The 19,901-nt window shown below is 35.2% G+C and overlaps 1 protein-coding gene across 4 annotated transcripts in view; it reads left to right on the forward strand.

The window, feature by feature from the left end:
- Nucleotides 1–19,901, forward strand: part of LOC128556811 (sulfide:quinone oxidoreductase, mitochondrial-like) — a 65,060-nt gene that overhangs the window by 21,332 nt on the left and 23,827 nt on the right. For all 4 annotated transcript variants that reach the window (XM_053542480.1, XM_053542476.1, XM_053542477.1 and 1 more), the window contains exons 4-6: nucleotides 8,450–8,503; nucleotides 9,245–9,442; nucleotides 9,833–9,936. In XM_053542480.1, coding sequence (XP_053398455.1) covers nucleotides 8,450–8,503; nucleotides 9,245–9,442; nucleotides 9,833–9,936 — 356 coding nt within the window. The remainder of the gene's footprint in view (nucleotides 1–8,449; nucleotides 8,504–9,244; nucleotides 9,443–9,832; nucleotides 9,937–19,901) is intronic.

The following is a 19,901-nucleotide window of genomic DNA, read 5'->3' on the forward strand; positions in this document are numbered from 1 at the left end:
ATTATAATCATCCTTTTGATTACATACAAATGAAAAAGTATTTTGACCGTCGTGATGTCTGGATATATTCAACATATAAAAATATGGCCGATCTGAACTATTTAAATATATTTGAAATAAGACCTGGAATTATCGTACATTATAAAGATTTTATACTCATAGACCAAAAATATAAAATAGATGTACTAGATATGCTTTTGAGTGGTGTGTTTATAGTCAGAAAAACCGGAACTTATATAATAGATATTAAGATTTTATTAAAGGGTACAAGTCCTATAGGTGAACCGGATAAACCGACTAAAAGCCCAATATCACATTTTATATTTAGGTGGCGAAATTATAGGCCTCAGGATGATGTTTTATTTTTTGATATATTTGATAATGTAAATATAACAGCTGAGGCAGCTGAGGACTTTGACACTGACAAGTTAATATCTATGTATAAGAAAAAAATTAAAATTTATCTAAAACAAGGGGCAATGTTTGATATTCATCCTTATGACGATTCAGCATCTACAGAAGTAACATTTATGCTTTTGATAAATAGTTACATCAGATTCTACATATCGGATGAACCTGTATCCTATGATAGAAACAGACTTTTGGATTAAAAGCTTAATTAAAGTTTTAATTACTATGTGTACCCTGATAATGTACTTACTAATTGAAGATAAGATCAAATACCTTACATTTTATTAATATAATCTGCCAAAGTTTTGCCAAAGTTCTGCCAAGTGGCAGGAATGTGGCAGTGTCTGCCAACTTGGCAGAAAAATGGCAGGCTTTTGATTGGTTGAATTTGTGGTTTCTCGCATTATCATTTTTAAAAAATGCACTTAATTTACCTTTGACACTTATATCAAATCAGCTGTAAAACGTAAATCGATCACAAGGAAGTTTAAACGAATTGTACTACAAATGTAAACATATCGGTTTTATGAATGAAAGTAAATACCAATAGAACGACACCGGTGTCGCTTTACAAACGATATTGATTGATAAACTTGTTAAAGAAAACGACACCGGTGTCGTTAGATTTTGAGGGTGCAAGTGTACCGAGTGCAACCGAAGACTGTAGGTCTGACTGGATCAAAGACCCCGAAGGTTTTAGCTTCGCGAGTTAGTATTATAAGTTTAGGGTTGGGTTAAGTGCTGGGTTTAAACCCTGTGGATTTTAAATTGTCCGGCATTGGATTTTTTAGAATAGGGGCAAGGGGTCAGTCTGGACAAAGATTAAATCTTTTTTGGTTAAACCAAAGGTTTTCATTCGGTTTAACTAAAGATTTAAAAGATTTTTAGGGTATCAAGGATACTAAGTTAATATTTTAAGTTTAGGGCAAGGTTAAAGTGCACTTATAGAATAGGGACAAGGGGTCAGGGGGGTCAGATTGGCCTAGAACAAACAATTACTATACTACTAACTACGGGCATTTCTACGTCATTCGGTCCTTATGTATTTTTTTCGATCCATTAAAAAAATGAAGTGGCGTATAACAAAACTTGTTGCCATGCAACGTAATGTAAATTCGTCCGACAAAACGGCATGCACGCAAATACGTATCAAACAAAAATGTAGTTTTTACGAGGAACTATAGTTCGTCACTGAACTTTGACCTTCACCTCAAGACTGGGCTGATACATAATATTTATATATGCAAACAATGATACAGTCGGCGAACGATAATAAAAATGGCGCGAAAATGTCAGGCGAGTCTAAGAAAGATATTTTAGGTGGGTCAGTATTCACGGTAAATTAGATAGGCATTCTTACGATACTAGTCAAATGGAAATCAATATTTATTTGAACAGCGAATTAGTTCAGGTGGCTAAGCTGTCGGTTCTCAAATGCAATGCGGAAAGTAGCACGAGTTCAAATCTTGCAAGAGGTTTGTTTTCTAAGGAAATATTTTATGTAGCCTTGCTTTATTTTTGTTTTATTTAAGTTTGATTCTCAGTTTGTCTCCTCTTCTTTTATTTTTACTTATTACGTTATTTTCTTATTTTATATCAATGAAACTTTAATCATTACAATTTACAAATCATTTCATTTCCGGTTCGTCCGCTGTATCTTTGCAGATTCGTTAGCTGTCTCCGTTTCAGAATTTTTACATTCATACGCTGTGAAATCACTCATCAGAAGCTCTTTTAATGTTCGCCATTTCATGCTATGGAATAGTATGTTAATGTATAATGTGGGGGTACCGTATTTACATTCTATCGGTATAAGTGGATGTTCACGAAAAACCCGTGTATGCTGTATTACTGTATTATTTTCAAAGCCGGTGGAAAAACTGGTATTGTATATATGCTGAAAAAGTAAAAAAAATAAAATAAATGTTTTCTTCAACCAAGTATCGAACTCCGGACCTTGGTCGTCTTACCTAGCGGCCTAACGCGTTGCGCTAATACATTACTCCGTTCATCGATACTTAGTTTGAGATACTAATCCATATCGTCTATGCGTGATTTACCTAAACTGGTAAATAATACGGTCAACTGCGTTTGTTTACAAATATCAAATTATCGTTCGATTACTGTATCTATCAAATTAGCTCTTGATATTTGGAAAATGAACGGAAATGAACTTGTTGAAATGGTCAGCTTTCGGATCAATACAAAATAGGTTCCATCTAATAAAATCTATTTAGCATTGCCTTTTAAGTTCTTTCAATTTATGCAGTATTCATTTAATTTTTAGTTTATTAAAATTTACTGTGTTGTTTTCTTATATTTTATACCTTTTCAGTAAATATTATTATATGGCCTTACAGTTCTATTAGACTGTTTCCGTATGTAAGAGCGCTTTGTTTTGCGCACAATATTTTTATACACATTTTTAAGGTCACATAAAATAATTCTATTTTCGAATGATTTATCACAATTAAAACTATGTAATGCTTGTTTATACGCATTTTTCGCATTTATACACGCAGCATTGAACCACTTGTTATCTGTATTTAACTTGCGTTTATTGCTATAAGTACCGGTATTCTTAAACAACGGATTGGCCACATCACAAATGATATCTGAAAAATTCAATATCATATTATCAATACAATCATGGTCCAACGAAACTGATCCGCTGATAACGGTATTAAAATCTGATAATCTCCCAATAATGCCCCTTTTGAATAAATCAGTATGCTCTGGCTTCCATCTGTAATATGTATGTGAACTTTCATCACAACTTTGACAAAAAGGATTACATGCATTTATTGTGAATAGTAACGGAGCGTGGTCACGAAACATACTAAATTTGCCAATTTGGAAAGATCTCACTACTTTAAAATCAGTTTCTTTCAGCAAAAGATAATCGATTGTACTATTTGATCGACGACTATAATAAGTATATGACCCGCAATCATAATTCGAGCCTAATAAGCCGTTAGCTATACGCATATTTGTTGATTTGCATAGATCAAGCATTCTGACCCCTCGTACATTACACAAAGAATCTTGTGAGGCCCTGCATAATGGTGCATCAGGTATGTAGCCTTCATAGTCAATATTACTAACGTTTCTGTCACAGACAACATAATCAGGTTTATTACCTACACGACAGTTCCAGTCACCAGCCAGCAAAACACTACCTTGTTGCTCATAATAAAAAATTTCCTGTGCCAGTATATTGAACAAGTCTACATCAATTAAGTTTGCAGCCGGAGAATCGTCAGACCATAAATATAATCCACACAAAAATACATCTGACTGGAAGCCAAAAAAATTCCACCTTTAATAGTATTTCGTATGTACAAAAGAATACCCCCACTATTTCTTTTGGCCCTTCTATGCCTGAATTTTCTGTAAAAATTATAGCATGTAAAATTATTCAGCTCCATATTCGAGTCTTTGTCAGTCCACGATTCAGACAAAATATTGATATCATTATCTTTTATTTTATTCACAAAGTCAGTATCATTCAATTTTCTATCAGTAAGACCATTACAGACCATACACGGTGCACTCCCTCATTTCCTTGTGATGTGATTTCCTCGCTGATAAGATAACATGTCTATCTTTTTTTTATCCCAATCCCCACATAAACTTCTCGGATAATACAGGTAATGGTATTACGCAGCTTTACCACAAGGTGCTTAGTGGACAATTTAGGTTCTCTTTGAATTAAAATTTTCACAGCTTCATCTGCTTACTTATTCAGTCAATTTCCTTTTCTATATAGTAACAAAAACATCAATAAAGAAGTAAGTATATAAGTAATTTTTAGTACATATGTACTAAAACAATAGAAACAATTGACAAAAAAAAAATATTTAAAAACATTGTTGTCAGAACAGAAAAGAAACACTTGTTCACAAATGAATGGAGTATGACGAAAATAAAAACATTAAATACGAACAGTCCAAAAGCTTATTTCAAGTGTTCATGCAATTCATATTTTCAAAAATACATAATTATGGTGAAAATTGAAGTGACGTAAATACAATTAAAAGTAATACAAGCGCGAAAAAAATGAAACGACATAAATAAATTTTGAACTGTCTGAAAAGAAATATTTTGAGGAAATTATAATTATTGAAAAGAAAGTTTTATATAATTATATTAGTCAACATTTGAGTAAAACTGTCTTCCTTAATTAATCCAGAAACGCTGTGCAATACGCGTTGCAATTGCGCTCTCTTGTTTTGGCATCCCCTCCCACTTAACTATGAGTAAGTTTTCGTTACCCCCCCCCCCACCCCGCCACTACCTTCTGTCCCCTTATTTTAGTTGCCGGAATCCTAAGACGATACACGATTGTATTTTCCTGCTTATATGTGTACGTTTATGTGTTTGTGTGTCTTGGGCGGTGCCTTACAATGTTGTTGTATCTTACTTGTCTGTTTATCTATGTTAATTAGTTTTGTGTGGCTGTGTGTGTTTATCTTTGGTACATGAATGTCTGCGCTATTGTGGTTTGCGTTGTAGTGTTACTGCGATTAAAGAACGTAGCATATTCATCCTTGTTCTACTTTCATCCCTTAATCCCCCACCCCCCTCCCATTGCCCCTTACCCCTTCCTCCCCCACAATCTATATTCTGCATAAAATTTAAATGTACTTCTTGGATTTTTGAAGCAACCCATCTGTAATATTTTTCCGTTATAGCTTCTTCATGATGTGGGCCTACTTTGCAAATGCGTGGCTCAAAGGCTACGTTTTAGTGCACTGTGCTTCCGAGAAATCTACTCTTACCTATTATTTTTTGCAGATATTAACAGAAACTGACTTTGGATGCTTTTATGAAGTTAGAATGTAACAACTCTATTATAATGGCAACGACTGTTTTAAACGACTTAACACTTAAAAAGCCCGGGTCATAGCTTTCCAGTTTATTCAATACTCAATTCAGGTAGTACATGACAGTATGAGCTATAACAATTATACATATTGTAATACATGAGGCATATATAAACACGACAGTGTCTCGTTAACTTATGTATACATGTACAGGAGGGAGATATATTTATAATACTAGACAACATACAATTTAACATATCAGCATCAATTGCTTAGTTTTATTGATCTGTTACTGGTCCTGAATGTAGGCCTATCACTATGTCAAATAAAATTGGCCTACTAAATAATAGGTGGCGTTTGTATGTCACGAATCGGTAAAACCAGGTAGTGCACTGGAACAAATCAAACATTTTCATAATACAAACAGTTCCTAAACATTACCCGTTATCAAATTTCATAATAATTTTCTTTAACAAACATATAAAAGTGTTTATATTTTAAATTATCAACGTGTCTTGTGTTAATGTTCATAATAGATTCAAACATCATAATATGTGGACGTCTTAAGTGTTATCGTTCTAGAAATTTTCTTAATACCTGGAACAACTGATAGACCTTCCTGTTAATACCGACAGTTCTTTACATTTTAACAAGTAGACTATATTCATCACCGATACTTTCTATACAATTACACAGTGTACATTTACGTAAGTGAAGTTCTGTTCCATTCCAACTTCCCGTTTCAACTGGGAGTCTGTTATTACGCGTTATAAATTTATGTACATCTCTAATAAGTTATGAGGTGTATTAACTAAGAAAGATTTAAACAGGAACTTTTCCTTAAACAATCGGTATTTTTACATTTACTTGAATTATTGATCGTGGAATACCATTCATTCAAAAATAGATCGGATAACTTCTGTCAACCATTTGTGGTTTGGAAATTTCTGATTAGTCCACACAATCAGTAAACCACATTTAATACCAAAGGCATCATGCGAAAACAGTTTTACGTTATTGCACAACAGGTGAATATATCACATCACCTGTGGATTTATACTAGGTCAGTGTTACAGAGCTTGTTCAAATTATAGACATCCTTGACTGGTGCATTCCTCGTTGTAAACATATTGCGTTGCAGTTATTTATTTTATGTCTTCTTTGAGCGCCTATCTTATCATTTATCAGGTATTTCAGATAAAATTATCTTACTGTATTTTATCGGTGTTTAGACGCAGTTGAGCTGTTCTATGCCCAATTATTTACAGCATTTAAGGTAGTTTTGCACGTTTAAGAAACCGGAAGTGATGGCGTAACGTCATTTATCCGAAAAACGTAGAATAAAGTCTGGATTCGGCGTACGGAAATGAAAATCATGTTATAAACTAATTGAAATCTGTGAGTAAATTTATTACAATGACACTGTTGCTATATTTCTAAAGTCAAAATATGATATAAAATCATGAATATGACACGTTAAAATAATCAAAATAATGTCTTAAAATTAGCGTGAAATGTCCGGTGAACTTTAATTATGGTCAAAATATCTAAAAAATAAACACACGGACCTATACATTTCAGTTCACCAAATTATGGGTCATGTGTTTATTTACAACTGTGAGACGTTTCAACAAAATCTACATTGTAGAAAAATTTCTATTCGCGAAAATGTTATAAAAGTGATGATTTTTCCATAGACTCACATTATGAAATATTGAGCGAGGTCCAAATTTTTCAAATCAGTCTAGCAAAAAATCAAGCACAAGACCCCATCTTTTTTATTTGCTGAATTTTCTAGGTATATTCTGAAGTTTTGAAAAAATCAGAGTTTAATCAAATTCTACATTGTAAAAAATATTTCGACCCAAACGTGCAGAACTACCTTAAAATTGGTGCAGGTTCAGTTTAAACATTGTAAAACGTTCCCTCATTCCTAAAACAAAACTATCAGCGTTTTTGTGCAATCTGACTAAAGTACTCAATCTTTCTAAATGTAAGATCTGAGCATCTTTCTGTTTAATGGGGAACTCTGATATTGTTATTTTTATTTCCACCAGTCTCTTTCTATTTAAACCAGCCAGACCTCTTCAACAACAACAAAAAAGATTAGAAAACACGAAGTTATTGCTACATTTGTATATTTTTAGAAGGCTTTGAAAAAATGTAGTTACTAACAGATTATATGTTATAGAAACACATAAGAATTAGTTTTTTTTACTCATTTGTCCATTCAAATTAGAAAAGCGTTTATAACTGGGTACCGGAGGTAAACTACCTTAATTATAAAGCTTTATATGACTCATGCCTCCGTGGTGTACTTGTCAAGAACGCAGGATTTTTTACTGCAGAGGCGACCCGTGTTTGATTCCGGACTCGGGCATGCTTTTTTCTTGATTTTGCATTTTTAGGTAGTTTAAAATCAAAAATTTATGTTCTAATATTCATAATTATTATATGACCAAACTTCAGTTTTAAAGAAAGATCATTTTTAGCGAAAAGCTGGAGGTCAGTACCTTTCACGAAGATGACCTGAAGATGTTAACACGAGGGCACAGCCGTGATATTGTCGTCGAGATAATCACATATCGAAACTAAATATAGATTGTTTTTACTTCTACTTTCACTTTCAAAATGTTGAGAGCAAGGCTTTGATTAGCTAACGGAAAGGTTGCCTGAACATAACCCTCTAAAGGTTGTTCTTAGATCCAATGCGTAGTGTTGACAGGAGATGATTTTAATCAGATTGAGGTTTTTAAGATCTTTTAATCAACTTCAGCAGATGGTATCTTGAATTTAGCATGATGATCTCTTGACGTCCTTGGCAAGTTCCGTTATATTTTTATCACTTGCCCCTTATCGATGAGGGTTCGAGCCTCACTCAGGGCGTTGAATTCTTCATGTGAGGAAGCTATCAAGCTGGCTTACGGAAGGTCGGTGGTTCTACCCAGGTGCCCCTTCGTAATGAAATAATGCACTGAGTGGCAACTGGGGTCTTACTCTACTATCAAAGCTGGAAAGTCGCCATATGACCAATAATTGTGTCGGTGCGACGTTAAACCCAACAAATAAATACATTTATATTGTAATGACTTTAGATACTTAATAATTATACTGTTTCCCTGTATAACTATATCCCTGTATAACGATATATCATGAGGTCTAACAATTAACATGTCCATATGGCAATTATTTATCTGCTTGTTTATTTATAGTTGACCTACGAGTATCTGGTTATTGCGCTTGGCATACAGATCAACCCTGACAAGGTAAGCACACTTTTCATGTACAGCCTAACATCTGGCCCCTATTTCACGAAAATACTTAAGTTTCTTAATTGACTTACGTACTATAATTTGCTTAAAATTTTGTTTTTCTTAAGCAAATAATGTGCTTAAGTCAATTAATAAATCAGTATTTTCGTGAAATAGGGGCCTGTCATTGATACCTCTCTGGAGCGAATACCTACCGATAAATATTCTCATAGACAAAGTTCTTTGAAAATTAGCTTCAGGTACAGAATCCAGGAACACTGGTTAGGTTAACTGCCCGCCGTTACATGACTGAAATACTGTTGAAAACGGCGTTAAACCCAAAACAAACAAACAAACAAACATAACATTCTCATCCCATCAGAATTTCGTCAAGAGAACCATGGTAAACCTCTGGTATGCCAGAATGGCTTCTTAAGAGCAACAATCTATGCACAACAAACAAATGCCAGTCATCCAAGTGTTGTTCGAAAGGATGCACTACATATTTCACCACTCGTTGAAAGTGAAAGGGTATCACAAAACTACTAATCGTTTGAACTTTCATATTTAATCAGCTAAAACGACAAAAGGATTTAATAACGAAATTATGTCAGCTGAACCGCTCAATGTGACACTAAAGGCTGTGACAAAATGTGCAAAAAGTTTGGGACCAGTCGGCAGAGTCTATCTTTAAAGGCCATGGACTGTTGTTCGCGTTGTAAACGGACAATCGCCAATCAGATATTCAAATTACAGGTAGATGGTCTTGTAGATGCGTTTAAGAATGACCCGACAGTGTGCTGTAACTATATGAGTGATACGGTGATAAAGACGTATCCGGCTATACAGAACTTCAAAGGAGGCAACGCTATCTTCACTTTTCCAAACACACCAATAAAGTGTGGTGGAGCGCCACAGAAAATCATGTACCTTGCCGATGAGTACTGGAGAAATGTAAGCCAATAATAGTTTATTTCATTCAATGCACTTCAAATCAATGTAAATGAAATGCTCAGTGGTGAACTTTCAACCTTATTTGTCCTCTTCCTGGAAAACCAGAACTAGTGTTGTAATCCCACAACCCACAATCTTCAGGCGGAAGGACAGACACCTCAGCCACTATACCTCGCCCTCACACTTTCCATAGTATTTGGTATTTGAGTTTTTTTCTGGTATACTAAAATGAATTGATACAACACGAGAACCATCCTGTATAGGAATCTAGTCCGAAACCGTAATCTTGCGTTACAATATATAATTTCAGACTTTATTTGGTAATAAATATCTTAATGTGAACAAAAAGTAAGTTATCAAATGTCATTTTTACCTCTGTCTGTATTTCAGCATGGTGTCCGAGACCAGACAAAAATCTTTTTCAACACATCCCTGGATGTGATTTTTGGGGTTCCTAAATATGCTGCTCGCTTATCAGAAATTGTTAAAAGAAAGTAAGTATATAAATTAAATAAGTATTTTCCTGAAGAACAAAAAACATTTTCACATTATCATGGCAGAAATTAACAACATAAATTTCAAAAACTAATAATTTTTCTTTTTACACTATGAAGATTCTCGAGATAATTTTTAAATGATCAACCTCCCTATTAAGTTTCATGATCTTAAGCCAAGCATTCTCAAGTTATTGTCCTGAAACGGTTTAACTGTTCTGGGTCACTCTTACCTTGACCTTTGACCTACTGACCTCAAAATCAATAGGGGTCATCTGCTGGTTCTGACTATCAAGTTTCGTGATCCTAGGCCCAAGCATTCTAAAGTCATTGTCCGGAAACGGTGTAACTGTTCCGGGTCACTTTGACCTTAACCTTTGACCTACTGACCTCAAAATCTGTAGGAGTCATCTGCTAGTCATGACCAACCTCTCTATCAACTTTTATTATCTTAGACCCAAGCATTTTTGGGTTATCATCCAGAAATCATTTAACTGTTTTGGGCTGCTGTGACCTTGACCTTTGACCTACTGACCTCAAAATCAATAGGGGTCATCTGCTGGTCATGACCAACCTCCCTATTAAGTTTCATGATCCTAGGCGCGTAAATGAGTTATCATCCGGAAACCATTTAAATGTTCCTGGTCACTGTGACCTTGACCTTTGACCTAATGGCCTCAAAATCAATAGGGGTCATCTGCTGGTTATTATTAACTTCTCTATCCACTTTCATGATCCTAGGCCCAAGCGTTCTTGAGTAATCATGTGGAAACCGTTTAACTGTTCCAGGTCACTGTGACCTTGACCTTTTACCTACTGACCTCAAAATCAATAGGGGTCATCTGCTGTCATGACCAATGTTCCTATCAAGTCTCATGATCCTAGGCGCAAGCATTCTTGAGTTATCATCCGGAAACCGTTTAGATGTTCCAGGTCACTGTGACCTTGACCTTTGACCTAATGGCCCCAAAATCAGTAGGGGTCATGTGCTGGTCATGACCAGCCTCCCTATCAACTTTCATGATCCTAGACTCAAGCATTCTTTACTAATCATCCGGAAACCAATTGGTCTACATACCGACCGACCGACCGACCAACCAACCGTCCGACAGACATCTGCAAAACAATATATCTCTCCTGCTTCGAAGTGGGGCATAATGAAACACGTAATACATGAGGAAGAAATTGAATGCTTCAGTTTATCATGTTCACAATCATAATACATATACGATACAAGATGACATTCCGTTTTACGAAGTGCAGCGCACTTGGTTCAAATCCTTGAGAGGGAATCTTGTATACCCCTTACATGTTGAATATCAAACTTATACTCTTGCAATAAAATACTACATCTTAACTATCTCCGATTTTTATTTTTCATTTTGTTTATGGAAGTGAGAGGATTATGGTCCCTGAAGACAACAATAGGGAATATAACCGCACTTGCTGAATTGCCAAAATGTAATAGTAGAGTATTTTTTCCAATGTCCATTAAAATTCTTTGAGAAGTTACAGACGGGGTGATTAATTCCAGAGTTATCTTCTTGTAATAATACCCCACCAGCATCAATACCACTAGCATCTACTGCTAACTTAAATGGTTTTTCAAAGGTCGCCGAAAGAACTGGTTCACTCTTGAGTATGGCCGTCAGTTTCTCGAATGATTTTGAGATTTTTCATTCAAGATGAAGTTTGAATTTTCAGCAAGTAATTTTGTTGAGGGTTCAGCAGTTGAAGAAAAATTTTGACAACATTTTCCGTAATATGCAGCCATACCGAGAAGTAAACTTGTTGAGGGCAGTTGAGGAAACATTATGACATTTTCCGTTATATCCAGTCATACCGAGAAAACGCATAAGTTGTCTTTTACTGATCTGAACTGGAAAATCTGAGATAGATTCAACCTTAGCATCAATAGGTTTTACTCGGCCCTGTCCCACATCAAGGCCTGAGAAAACATCACAAGCTTTAAACATACTTATATGACAGAACAGTTTCTGCGCCTCCCAGGAGTATAAAAATGTTATTCGGATCGCTCGATTTCTTTTCAAAAGAATAAGGACCGCAATATTTAGCTTGTAATGGTATATCAGGGGTAAGTTAAAGTGCCAAAACTCTATCACCTGTCTTCGGCACATTGATCATAATTTGATTTCATTTTGTTTTGTGCAGATTGCAAAGTAGAACGTGCCAGTTCATAAGCTTTTGTCAAATTAGTTCTGAAGTCTGAAATTTACTCTAGTAAATTTAAAGAAGTGTCATCTTGTCAAAGAAATTTCTCTTTAAGAAATATTAAGTGTCCACGAATAGTGTGACAAAACACTGATTCAAATGAACTGAAGCCAAGTGATTCTTGTACAGATTCACTAACCGCAAATAGCAATAAGTGAATATATTCATCCCATCACACAATACCGGTATGTCCTTATCATATCTTTCATTGTTTTATGTAATTTTTCTGAGGCACCTTGACTTTTCAAATGATAGGTTAAAGATTTGAATTGTTTCATGCTAAGTTATATAATACTTCATGAAATATAAAATTAAAATTAGAATCTTAGTCAGACTACACAGATATTGCAGACAAACAAGTGTGAACAAATTTAATTAAGGCCTTAACAATGGATTTGACCTTAATGTTTCTTAAAGGAATAGCTTCAGGAAATCTTGTTGAAGCACAAATAATTGTCAAAAGATACTGGTTACCTGATTAAGTTTTAGGCAAGAGGCCAACACAGTCCACTATAAATCTATTGTAGCGTGCACGGTCTAGCTCAGTATATTCAATATAATATAATTTTCCTATGGGCTTCCTTGCCGAATGATTGGAAAATAAATGATTCTTAAAATGATTGGTGAACTATAAAATAATTAATGCTAATCAATCTATCTCAATTTAACTGATGACGAGCACTCAAAATTCGTGGATGGGATCTTGTAGTATGGCGATTCACAACAAACAATGCCTGAGGTGAATACCATACATTAAGATTTTACCTAAATACTACTAGATGTCAAGTTCATATCGTCGTGGCCCTTAAACGAAACGCAATGTTTTGAGTAAGAACTCAGACTATGATAGGAGGTCAAGAACCCAATAGTATATGGTAATTATTTCTTATTTATTATCGCTCGGCAGCTTGGCAGATTCATATAATATATTTACTTTGACGTTGTTGACTCCTCGGTAGCCAGGCAGGTTCTGATCTCTTCGTGGCGCTGTCCCGGTATTTATAAGCTTTTATCCAATTGTAATTAATGAGCGCTCAATGATTATGACAAAATCAAGCTACTTAGTACATTGATAATGGAAGTGCGTAATTTGAATTTGTCCTTAATTTGTGTATTTTCCGTAATTAGAGCCTAAAACTATCGTAATTAACGTGTCAGTAGATAGAACTTTCTTTTCTAGGAATTCATGAAAGATTAGTGCTTATTTCATTTAGTCTATCATCTAAAATATTGAATTATGACGGATCATCGGCGGTTCGAATATGATTGGGTCTAACTATTCTAGGTACGAATCATAAGGTATGCGGTGACTAAATTATATCAAACATCCTGATAGAGGCATCTCGCCACATTACCCTCTCCTCCGAGTTCATGCGCCCCGCATGACATTTAGAAACATAACTTCGTATTCATAAATTACGACAAACTGAAAAATACAGAGTATATCGAGGCATTGTTTAAATGTTTCTCTCTGAAACAATGCATACATAAGACAATATCTGTCCTTAAATCTTAAGTTTTTATCAATCACATAACATATTGAAAGTCAGTTTTTCTAAATCTCAGACTGTTATCATATTTCAAAGATGATAATCAGAATCACATGGTCATCAGCTCTTCCACTGAGATCTAGCCATTATCGTCAACGTAAAATTTGATACTTGATGAATAAGGTTCATAAATAGTTTCACTATGTTGCATTTTCATATGCTTTTTCAAGTATGCAAGTTTTAACATAACTTTATTACATATGTTACATGTCCTCTCTAAAGCATTCTTCTTTGAACACTCGACAATATGGTTTTCAAACCTTATACCTTCTGGTATATGTGTCCTGCACACTGGGCATATTGGCAAAAGTTGACGTTTCTTCGTCTTGTCTGCCATGCTAATATCTTTGCAAACATCTGTATTTTGTAAGGAGTCTACGTTTTGGACTTTACTGTCGCTGTCTGTATGAACCTTTCTTTTCCTATGGCGTGTCCGTCTTTTATTCGGTTCATCAACTTGTCCTGGCTGACCAACTTGGTAACAACCTATTCTTCCTGTACAGAACAAGTTGAAAGTTTGTCCACGGATTTGGATGGTATTTTGTACAATGTCTATGCTTACATCATACATCCGCATAAAATCAAGGCCCAGTACCACGTCCATGTCGATCTCTGCAACTATGACAGTAGTACGCCAATATCTGTTGTTACCAAATAAAATTGACAGCTCTGTTTGTCCTTTGACTTTCAAATAATGCCCACTCGTTGATGAAACTTGGAAGTCAAATTCTTTCAAAGTGTGATTATGCTCAATTGAGCTCCACAATTTGTCGGATATGAGAGTCAAAGTAGCTCCTGTATCTATCAAACAATCTACTGACTTCCTGTCAATACTTACTGTGACATATAAACCTGATTTTCGCATGCTTGGTTCATTGCATCTGCGGTCATTTCTATATTTGTCTGCCTCCGATCTTAGTTCTGAGCTGCCTGGTTTAAAATTATAATGGAACTCTCGTTTTCTATTCTTGGGAGGAGAGTTTGTAACACCCGAATTTGAATGTTGGTATCGTCTTTTCAATCTATCATCATTTGATCGGTGATAAGGTGCTTGTCTGTATTTACCTTGTTGTACTCGTCGTCTATCATAACCGTATGGTCTATGCATGGATCTATTTTCAGTCTTATTGTATTGTCCTTGGCGTTTCAAACTATCTACGCTATGTTTAAGATTCAAAACTACGTTTTTAAGATCTTCAATTTCTTTTGACTGTCCCTCATTTACTGCGCTTCTAAAGATTCCCTCTTCTTTCTTTTCTGCTCGACAGAAGGCCTCCAACTCCACTGCATGTCTGACGGCATCGTTTAGATCCGTAGGCCTGGCCTGCTTAATCTTGAGACGCATTTCTGAACTCACAAGGGCGTCGATGAATTGTTCCTTAGCCAGGGTCTCACGAACGTCGGCTGGGGCATTAGGATAGGCCTAGTTAGCTAGACGTCGGATATCCTGTCCCAGTTCGGCCATAGACTCTGTAGCTTTCTGTTGTCTGTCTCTCAACTGAACCCTATATAACTCGGTTTGATTTCTCGGTGAAAACCTATCTTCTAAAGCTCTTATTAATTCATGATAATCCGTGGTCTTTGAATTAAGGTTGCCAAAAACTCCCTGAGCTTGTCCTCGTAGTGATACGGATAGATACAAGCCTTTCTTGTTGTCATCCCAGCCATTTAAAGTAGCACATGCATCAAAGTGTGCCTTATAATCTGTCCATGCACTTGTCCCGTCGTATGTGGCTGGTTTCACCAAAGTCGTCTTACTGGAGCTTGATATTTTTGTTCCATCACTTGAATCTAAGGTTTGCTTATCCTCGATTTTTGGTGGATGGGCAACCTTTTTTATGCGCTCCGTCACAAATCTATCTGGTTTTAATGACTCCCCTTTATCTTTTGATGTAGGTGTTTCTGGTAACAGACGTCTAGGCTTCAATGGTCCTTTATGTATCGTAGATAACCCTTCGTCAGGTCTGTCTGGTGGTATCATTTTAAAGACATACCTTTTATCACTCTGTATTGGGGTTGAGGTGCCAATATTACTCAAGGTCTTATCTATTTCTTGTTGTAACTTTGAAATCTCTCGTTCAAGTATCAAAATCCTATTTTGTCTTCTCAACCTCTCAACCTCTTCAACCATGGTTTCGTCGTGATGAGGCAACCCAAAAATGTGCTCAGCCATCTTTTAACGTGGATAAGATAGCCTATATGAAGCTATGAATATGTCCCCCGTTGGGCGCCAAATTTTGTAGCGTGCACGGTCTAGCTCAGTATATTCAATATAATATAATTTTCCTATGGGCTTCCTTGCCGAATGATTGGAAAATAAATGATTCTTAAAATGATTGGTGAACTATAAAATAATTAATGCTAATCAATCTATCTCAATTTAACTGATGACGAGCACTCAAAATTCGTGGATGGGATCTTGTAGTATGGCGATTCACAACAAACAATGCCTGAGGTGAATACCATACATTAAGATTTTACCTAAATACTACTAGATGTCAAGTTCATATCGTCGTGGCCCTTAAACGAAACGCAATGTTTTGAGTAAGAACTCAGACTATGATAGGAGGTCAAGAACCCAATAGTATATGGTAATTATTTCTTATTTATTATCGCTCGGCAGCTTGGCAGATTCATATAATATATTTACTTTGACGTTGTTGACTCCTCGGTAGCCAGGCAGGTTCTGATCTCTTCGTGGCGCTGTCCCGGTATTTATAAGCTTTTATCCAATTGTAATTAATGAGCGCTCAATGATTATGACAAAATCAAGCTACTTAGTACATTGATAATGGAAGTGCGTAATTTGAATTTGTCCTTAATTTGTGTATTTTCCGTAATTAGAGCCTAAAGCTATCGTAATTAACGTGTCAGTAGATAGAACTTTCTTTTCTAGGAATTCATGAAAGATTAGTGCTTATTTCATTTAGTCTATCATCTAAAATATTGAATTATGACGGATCATCGGCGGTTCGAATATGATTGGGTCTAACTATTCTAGGTACGAATCATAAGGTATGCGGTGACTAAATTATATCAAACATCCTGATAGAGGCATCTCGCCACACTATTAAAAAGCGGTTTCGGCTGAAGATGTGCCTTGGGTATTTTCTGATTAGGTTTGCCTACTATTTGATATGGATGACGTGATCTACAAATTTGGGACACATCAGATTTTAAATTAGGCCAATAAATATGATTTAAAATTTTGGGTATGTTCTATTTACACCCAAATGACCTGACATGAGACAGGGTTAAAATTTCCTGACGATTGATATTTGAGACAGCGGAATAAAGAATGAATCAGCTGTGACTATGACAGCGAATTATGAGTTTATGACATTGGTCATTGAAAAGAGAACGGACAGCGAATTATGAGTTTATGACATTGGTCATTGAAAAGAGAATGATGAGAGAAGTAATCTGAGTTAAACAGATTTTAATAATGTCAGACAAATCTATGTCTGATAAAAGATCACTCTCAGTGGCTTTCTTAGCCATAGAACTGGTATTTGCACAAGAGGGGTAAAGTTCAGAAATTTCTTACTCAATTGGATCAGGTTTTTTATCCAAACAAGGTGGTTAAGTTGTAAGTGGATTAACCACTTCCTTATCTCTAGCTAAGGAATTTCCTAACAGCAAATGAACACTTTTAAATGGTAAATCAGGTCTAATACCCACATTCACAGGGCCATTAACCATATTTGAGGTAAAATAAATATTATGAAGGGTTAAAGAAACAAAGTCATACTCCACCCCTTGAGTAAATACATTTGTACTAGAAATAGTCGTCTCAGAAAAGGGAAAGACATCTGCACGAATAAGAGATTGAGAAGCTCCGGTATCCCTTAAGTTTTATTAGGAGTAGACTGGGTAGAATCGCCAATAAGAGATACAGAACCATTAGACGTAAATGGCTCATTGATCTCAACGATAGAGTCAGAACTGGTGTCCTTGACCTCTATAATGGTATTTATATACAGTACAAGTCTTAGATTTTAAAAGAGATAATGCATGTAAGTTTTGCCTAATCTCTTTCCTGCTTTCTATTTAGAGTGAATAATTCAGAGATAATGTATCTAGGTTTCTTGCAATAGCTGCAAGTAGGAAGAGATAATGTTGTTGTTGTTGTTGTTATTTTTTATTATTATTATTATTATTATTATTATTATTATTATTATCATCATTATTGAAAGTTTTCTTAATCAGAATTGTTACCAGAAGAGAACCTAGTAGTATTTTGTGAAAAAGAGGTCATTTTTTTTTAAACATTTGGTTTGTAGAAGGAAATGTTATGAGTTCAAGTACATGTATAATCATCAGCCAATCTACCAGCCATCCTTTTAAATTTTTAACCTCGGTGCCAATACAACTTTAAATTCTTCAATAACCATTAGCTGCCTCAGTTTATCATAACTAGTACCTATCTGCTTTGATTTACACCTATCAAATAGCTGCTCTTTAACTCGGGCAAATTCAACATGGGTCTGGTCAGAAACCTTTCTACAATTTCGGATTCTTTGCCTGTATGCCTCGGGAACATGCTCATAACTTTTAAGAATTAATTCTTTGACAACATCATAATTTGAGCTTTGTTCTATAGGCAATTGCGTATAAATTTCAAGGGATTTTCCAGTTAGAACACTTTGTGAAAGAAGACTCCACTTTTCCCTTGGCTATTTAAGATTTTCCGCTACATTTTCAAAATTCATGAATTCTTATCAATTTCTTTTACTTGAAAAGGTATAACTAACCTTATATGTTTGGTGACATTAAAGTGGAAAAAAAAACTTGGAGAACGCTCTGTTCTTCTATTTGTAAGTTATAACTTTTGCATTTCTAATTCAAAATCCATTCGTTTCATTCGTCATGTATCTCTCCCTATTCCTTTCTTTTTCTTCTCTCCCCATTTCTAATAAGTATCTTTTTCTCTCCTAATCGCATTTTACCTTCTCACTCCCTTTTTTTCTCTTGAAATTCCAACCCTAGTTGTAATAATTTCAAATCAGACTGGGTTCCAACGAAAAAGGTCATTTAATGAATTAAAAATTTGTTTCCACTTATTTGCGCTTCGTTACTGCTAAACTTAATTTCATTAGAAGGTCAATAAATTGAGCTGTTTGTGCCGTAAGGTAGTAGATCTAAGTGTCTTTTTTATTTAAATGTATTTAGGGCCTTCCGGCTCTAACTCCTCGAAATGGTCTATATCCTATGCTTAATATTGCAGTAGGGGAATGTCATATCCTGAAAGAGTTGGTGAAAAATATAGAGGATATTTGTTTGTTTTTCGTGAATATGGAATATATCTCACCTCGAAGTGAGAAAATTTCAAATATTTTCACGAGCGCGTAACGCGAGTGAAAATGTGAAAATTTTCTCACTTCGAGGTGAGATATATTCCATATTCACGAAAAACAAACAAATTTTCTTTTTATTTTATGCTGAATTAAATCTACGTTGAGAAATGCATTTTGCAACTGTTTAATCTCAGCGCGGGAAACAGACGCGCGCAAACAGACATGACGTCAGACGTGTTGTGACGTTATAAAGACGCATGTGACATAAAGTTCCATTTTGTTTTATATTTTGCTGCGTAACGGTATGAAATTCTCTTTAAGTAAAATAATTTGAATCGAGAAATATATTATAAAGAACAAAGTGCGATTATAATTTTCATCTTGTTTTAAGCAAATAATTTAAAATTCAAACACAATGTATGAGGGGGCGAAGCTCATATATCTCACAATGTGAAAATATAGATTTCATATTTTCACAATGTGAGCGATGAGATATAGAGGACATTTGTTTGTTTCAGTGAAATATCAATTTTATTTCACAAGTGAGCATCAAAAACTGATATTTTCACGAGTGGCGTAGCCACAAGTGAAAATGACTTTTTTTGGTGCTCACGAGTGAAATAAAATTGATATTTCACTGAAACAAACAAATTTTCTTTTTATTTCATGTGTAAAACTCTACTAATATGTTGCGTAATCTATAAAATGTTGAAAATCGCGGGAAAGGTCAGCAGAAAGCATAACACAAATGACGTCATTTTAACAACGTCATCGTCATTATGGTCCCGGTATTCATAACGCTCGGTATACAATTGAACGTCAATCGCGACGGAGAACCGGAACTAGTTCGGCAAAAACAGTGAAAAATAAAAATCATAATCTACTT

Source organism: Mercenaria mercenaria, chromosome 1 (assembly GCF_021730395.1).
Source record: "Mercenaria mercenaria strain notata chromosome 1, MADL_Memer_1, whole genome shotgun sequence".
NCBI lineage: Eukaryota > Metazoa > Mollusca > Bivalvia > Venerida > Veneridae > Mercenaria > Mercenaria mercenaria.